The sequence below is a fragment of the Acartia tonsa genome, chromosome 1 (assembly GCF_053477335.1).
Source record: "Acartia tonsa isolate MP-2025a chromosome 1, ASM5347733v1, whole genome shotgun sequence".
NCBI classification, from domain to species: domain Eukaryota; kingdom Metazoa; phylum Arthropoda; class Copepoda; order Calanoida; family Acartiidae; genus Acartia; species Acartia tonsa.
Window position 1 is genome coordinate 61,219,037 of NC_137260.1, and position 6,464 is coordinate 61,225,500.

The 6,464-nt window shown below is 34.7% G+C and overlaps 1 protein-coding gene across 1 annotated transcript; it reads right to left on the bottom strand.

Annotated features, from left to right (window-relative positions):
* Positions 1 to 608: 608 nt before the first annotated feature.
* On the bottom strand, positions 609 to 3,289 carry LOC145325752 (uncharacterized). Its single transcript, XM_080168694.1, has 3 exons — positions 2,816 to 3,289; positions 1,814 to 2,100; positions 609 to 1,434 (listed from the first exon to the last, which is right to left on the bottom strand). The coding sequence occupies exons 1-3, from the start codon at positions 2,861 to 2,863 to the stop codon at positions 702 to 704; spliced, it is 1,068 nt and encodes a 355-aa protein (XP_080024820.1). The 5' UTR covers positions 2,864 to 3,289; the 3' UTR covers positions 609 to 701.
* Positions 3,290 to 6,464: the final 3,175 nt, after the last annotated feature.

Sequence of the window (6,464 nt, forward strand, 5' to 3'; positions counted from 1 at the left end):
AGAACCAGTTATAAGCCATACTAAAAAATCGCATATAGCATTGTATTACAGACAATTTTAAACAAATATTTATAAGAAATAAGTTTCAATCTTAAAATTTTTTCATTCAAGCTGTCTATAATACGATGCAATAAATGGCTATTCCTTTTAAAATTTTTAAAAATTTGTAGGATACTGGCTAGAGGGAAAGATTAAAATAACTATTTAATTTATTCAAATTGTGTCATTAACTAATAATTCTCATAAGCATAAACATAATATTTTCATCAGAGGCGTGTAGAAGGGAGGGGTGTATATGCCCCTCCTGGCAAAATTAAGTTGGTTGAAAACATCCACCAGGTGTCTACAGCATTGATAAGGGTCTAAACTCCATTTTAAAAACCAAGCAGTGTGTTAAATTAAAAAGTTCAAATCTCCCTCCGGAAAAGCTTTACTAATGAATAAAGGAATCTAAACTTATCTAACCTAATACAATTATGTATATTTCTATTGGCTTCAAAGTCGATCAATATCCCGTGGATTAGAACCGGTTCTAAGCCATACTGAAAAATAGTGTAATGTATACTAGACAGTTATAAAACCTAAATTCAACAATGAACAAATACAAATACTATTTTAAAAATTTATTGTTAAAATTCCATAAAATTTTGGATAAAATAAAATAGTATAATAATTACTACCCATAAAACTAGAAGTTCAGTTTAATATCCCTTGCGGATAGGGCTGGGGCTAGATCCATGTACAGCTGGTCCATAACCAATATTCTGGTAGACATAACTAGGATAATAATTTCCACTCATCAGATATCCTCCATAGGGAGAATTAGGAGCATTCCATTGTCCTCCATAACCTCCATACACAGAGGAGCTGTAACTTCCATAGGCTGGAGCAGTGTGTTCATTACCTCCATAAGAAGCAGGAGCGGTATATCCTCCATGGGCAGGTGCAGTATAATCATAGCCTCCATAAGAGGCAGGAGCAGGGTATCCATATCCTCCATTAGTGGGTGCTCCATAGACACCACCATAGCCTCCATCAACAGGAGATCCGTATACAGATGTTCCATAGGAGGAGGTGATCAGAGGATTGTGAGCATAAGAGTAGACAGGGGCAGAGGCAGCAGTGTAGGTTGGGGCAGCTGTGTAGGCGGGGGCCGCAGTGTAGGTTTGGGCAGCTGTGTGGGCGGGGGCAGAAGTGTAGGTTTGGGCAGCTGTGTAGGCAGGGGCAGCAGTATAGGTTGGGGCAGCTGTGTTGGCGGGGGCAGCAGTGTAGGTTGGGGCAGCTGTGTAGGCGGGGGCATCAATGTATGCAGGGGCAGCAGTGTAGGCGGGAGTAGTAGTGTAGGCGGGGCCAGCTTGGTAGGCATGGGCAGCATGGCTGTACACGGGGGTAGGAGTAGGGGCAGAGTAATCATCAGTGCTACGTCTGTAACGCCTAGGAATATCATAAAAATTAAAAATATCACCCAGGGAAGAGGGAAAAATCTACTGGAATTTTATAGACACTAAAGATTTAGAGTTTATTCTGCCAATTGATACTCATACATTAATATACATCCAGATACAATTATTTATTGTCCATTGTCTTATCCCATAAAAACCAACAAATATTACTCTCAAAGAGGTAAGAGATAATTAAGTAAGAGAAAAGCCAAAGTAAATTAGATTTGCTACATGGTAGCTAGCTTTAAAAGATTTTTAATACCAGGAAAAAAAGATTTTATAATGCTTCAAGAAATACAATATGTACAAATAGGAACCTCAAAAATGATCGGATGGGAAATCTTATATATAATTAATAAATAAAATATTACCTACTGCTGTATCCCTTTCCATAACCATCCCCATGTCCATAGCCGCTATAGCTGTTTCCATAGCTGTTACCATAGCCGCTATAGCTGTTCCCATAGCTGTTACCATAGCCGCCATAGCTGCTATCCCCATTACTATAACCTCCATAAGAAGAGGTGCTCAGACGGGTGTCATAGCCTCCGTAACCTCCATAGCCTCCATATCCACCATAACCGCCATAGCCAGGGGAATATCTGCTATAACCACCGCCATATCCATCTCCATAACCACCATAGCTATAGTAATTTGCCTAAAAAGATGAACACAGTTAATGTATCAAACATCTGTACAAAAATGGTGACTATGACACAATTTAATTGCACCAATTTTTTATATAAATGTTAATAAAGTAAAATAAGAACGACGAACAATATGATTTTTAAAGTAGATGAGCATTGGCCAGCAAAATTAACACCAAATATATGAAATAGTAAAGAGAAAAGCAATTTCCTAGAAGTCATTAGACAGACTGGAGGACCAATTTTAATAGATTCTTGATCGATCAGAGATATCTTTACCTTAAAAAATATGCCTTCTATATATGTAGAATAGCAGTAGAGTAAACCAAATTTTTTAAATATAAATAAAAAAAACAGTTAGTGAATTAACGACATACATACAGCAAGAAAAAAACAACAGTCTATTCAAAACAGCAGCAGAGTAGATCAAATTTTTTTTTAGTAAAAATAAAATAAACCCCAGAGCATATATACTGACGGGTCATGGAAATTATATACTAGATGCTCTTAGGTATAGGGAATATTTAAAAAAATAAACGGAAAATTCGTATTCCTCATATTGTTTCAAACAGACGGCTCAGGCAATAATGCAGACAATTTGAATTATTGAGTAGCTTCGCTTCTAAAAATTTATATAGACTTTATAAAACAGAATATTCATTACTAAATTAATTAAATCATTTAACCTAATTAATAAATATTAATTTTAATGCTCAAAAAGATCACCTGAACGGCAACAGCTAAAAGAAGAACAGAAAGCCCAAGCTTCAACATGCTGATGATAAGGATAATAAAATAAGACTATACCCTTTCATCTCAGTCATCTCTTTTTAAAGGAAAATCTTACTGAATATACATAATGTACATAATTACTGTACATAATAAGTGGCGGCCACAGAGATTTGCTAGGAGGTTGCACGTAGCGCACTAGAATTTTTGAAACATATCATACGATTTTTGACACTCCCTTAAACCAAGATCGAGAGAAATGTAGGGGGGGGGGGGGTGTATTACATTCAAAACGAGGGGTGTTATATAATCGTCAAGGGGTGTAAGTGTTAGAGGTCAGACATAAAAACAGATTTAAAAAATAAGATAAATATAAAATAAACATAATGGATTGAAATTTTTTTTACACCCCCATAATTTAAATTTAGGAGGTTAGACCCTTAAGGGTGTGTCTAAACCCACTTAATTTTACCTGTGAAGGGGGGGATACATAACCCCCTTTATACACGCTTCCGGTATATAAAATATATACAGTTCATACATAAAATAAATATAATTTCTAAAAACATGTAATTGCTAATAATTACTTAACAAATACAGAATAATAAGAGATAGAATTAAGCTGTTATTCCGTACTAAGAACTATTAAAGAAAACATTATCTATTTTAAAATTTTAATTTTTTAAAAATGAAAAAGCAAATTTAAAGTCTAAAATATATATGTAATTTTTTGTGTTTTAAATATTTTTTTAAAAATTGATAATCTAAGGTGAATTTAAAACTAGTGCCAATGTTTCTTAGTTGGTTATTATTTGAATTGATAATTCTGTAGTGTACTTCCTAATTTACAGCTAGTTTTAAAATGAATGAAGAACTTTTAAATATACATAATATTGCAGACAATGTCAGAGCAATGGACGAAAACTATTATGTACATTCCTAATGAAACAAAATTATAAAGTTGTAAAATTAAGTTATTAGTTGAGAAGTTTAGACACTGCTAGTATATATATATAAATAATGTCTAACAGAAACACTTACAATTTTTAAAAGTTTGATACAGGTATAGTTATGAAATCTTGGTTTATACTATTGTTAGGTTATGAGTTAATAGTTTCGCAAATAATAAAAATGCAACTGCAGTGCAAAATAATAAAACAAGGATGGCATCCAAAAAAGCAAAGCTCTGAAACATTATAGGATAAAGGAAAATATAGAATAATGTTCAGGACATACTTACATTTTTAGGGCTGGACTTAATAATAGAGATCCTACGTTTATACGTTTATAAAATTGTACCCTGTTGTAATAGGAATCAGCATTCCAAAAATCAGATGAATAGGAGAATTATAAAATACAAAAATTTATTGTCAAAAAAAATGGCATGTTTTGAATAGACATATTGACTTTCTGGTAACGATTACAGACTTGCCATGCTTCCTAAATAGTACCTAATTGTTAAAGGAATTATCATGCAAATTTTGAAATCGACAAATCTAACTTGTTTAAATTAACGAAAAGAGCTAACTGTTACGGACGGACGGACGTACGGACCGACCTTAATTCTAGAAAAGCTTAGCTCTTAAAAAGTTTAATAAATAGAATTGCACTTTCTTATCTCTATCAAACTTTATTGTAGTTATCATATTAACATAAGACTTTAGTTACCATTAGAATAACGTTATGCCCATAAAATGTCAGTTATGAACACTTTTATTATAGTTATTTATCGCATCGTATTATAATTAGGGTCCGTCAGTCCGTAACGGTTAGCTTATTTTGTTAATTTAGGTTTGTTAGAGTTGTCCTTTCGATTTCAATCTTTGCATGGTGATTCCTATCAAAATCTCTAAAATCAATACCAGAATGTTCCTACGTCCATTTTAAACATTATATCTCTTCAAGTGGTAATGTTCGTTTGTCCTACCGTTTCAGAGCTTTTCTTTTATGGATGTTATCATCCTTGTATTTTTTTATAAATTACGTTAATCTAAAAATCTTTAGACCAACCATTAATTACGAAAATTTTAATTGAAACAGTTATATATTAAATAAAATTCTAAATTCCTATTTAATTCTGTAGCTAAATTAAGTAATGCCATCACACAGATGTCAGCTGAATTTGAGTTGCCAATTGTGTACATAGTTTAATCGGTGTTTCCTCATCCTCAATCTCAATTTTACTAGTAGTAAATATTGAGATTGATCAGAGTAAACACCGAGGAAACTGTGTACACAATCGGCAACTCAAATTCAGCTGACCACACAGATGTCTTCCTAATTATCTGGGATACAGGGAGTGGTAAATGTGTTTTTAATTCTCTATTTCAGCTGTAATGCCCAGGAATGAAGGGGGAGACTCGACAAAGCGGCTTAAAAAATGAGCCATGTGACGTCATGAAAGGGAGAGATGAAAGGAGAAGTGGGAAAGGACACCCCTTAAAAAGAGCTACAGAGTTAACTTTATTATAGAACATGAAAATACGGTGTAAGATCCAAGTAATAATATATCCATTATCTCTATGTATCTCCATATTCTGACTCTATCTTTCTAACTACTTCTCCATTGATCTATACTTGTAACCCTGTCTAATTATGCACTGGAGTCTTGGTAGTTTTTGCATTCTTAAAATTATTGACCTATCCCTGTAACCCTGTCTAATTATGCACTGTGGAGTCTTGGTGGTTTTTGCATTCTTCACATCATTGACCTATCCTTGTAGCCCTGTCTAATTATGCATTGTGGAGTCTTGGTAGTTTTTTGCATTCTTCACATCATTGACCTATCCTTGTAGCCCTGGCTAATTATGCACTGTGGAGTCTTGATAGTTTTTGCATTCTTCACATTGACCTATCCTTGTAGCCCTGTCTAATTTTGCACTGTGGTGGAGTCTTGGTAGTTTTTGCATTCTTCACATCATTGACCTATCCTTGTAGCACTGTCTAATTATGCACTGTGGAGTCTTGGTAGTTTTTGCATTCTTCACATTGACCTATCCCTGTAGCCCTGGCTAATTATGCACTGTGGAGTCTTGGTAGTTTTTGCATTCTTCACATCATTGACCTATCCTTGTAGCCCTGTCTAATTATGCACTGTGGAGTCTTGGTTGTTTTTGCATTCTTCACATCATTGACCTATCCTTGTAGCCCTGTCAAATTATGCACTGTGGAGTCTTGGTAGTCTTTACATTCTTCACATCATTGACCTATCCCTATAGCCCTGGCGAATTATGCACTGTGAAGTCTTGGTAGTTTTTGCATTCTTCACATCATTGACCTATCCTTGTAGCCCTGTCTAATTATGCACTGTGGAGTCTTGATAGTTTTTGCATTCTTCACATTGACCTATCCCTGTAGCCCTGGCTAATTATGCACTGTGGAGTCTTGGTAGTTTTTGCATTCTTCACATCATTGACCTATCCTTGTAGCCCTTACTAATTATGCACTGTGGAGTCTTGGTAGTTTTTGCATTCTTCACATCATTGACCTATCCCTGTAACCCTGGCTAATTATGCACTGGAGTCTTGGTAGTTTTTGCATTCTTCACATCATTGACCTATCCTTGTACCCCTGTCTAATTAGGCACTGGAGTCTTGGTAGTTTTTGCATTCTTCACATCATTGTCCTATCCTTGTAGCCCTGTCTA

Bases quoted from the DNA above. Each gene is read 5' to 3' on its own strand.
- LOC145325752 (XM_080168694.1), bottom strand. From the start codon at position 2,863: ATGTTGAAGCTTGGGCTTTCTGTTCTTCTTTTAGCTGTTGCCGTTCAG. The intron at 2,101-2,815 runs GTGATCTTTTTG...TCATCTTTTTAG, and splicing joins TTTTAGCTGTTGCCGTTCAG to GCAAATTACTATAGCTATGG. The intron at 1,435-1,813 runs GTAATATTTTAT...TGATATTCCTAG, and splicing joins GGAAAGGGATACAGCAGTAG to GCGTTACAGACGTAGCACTG.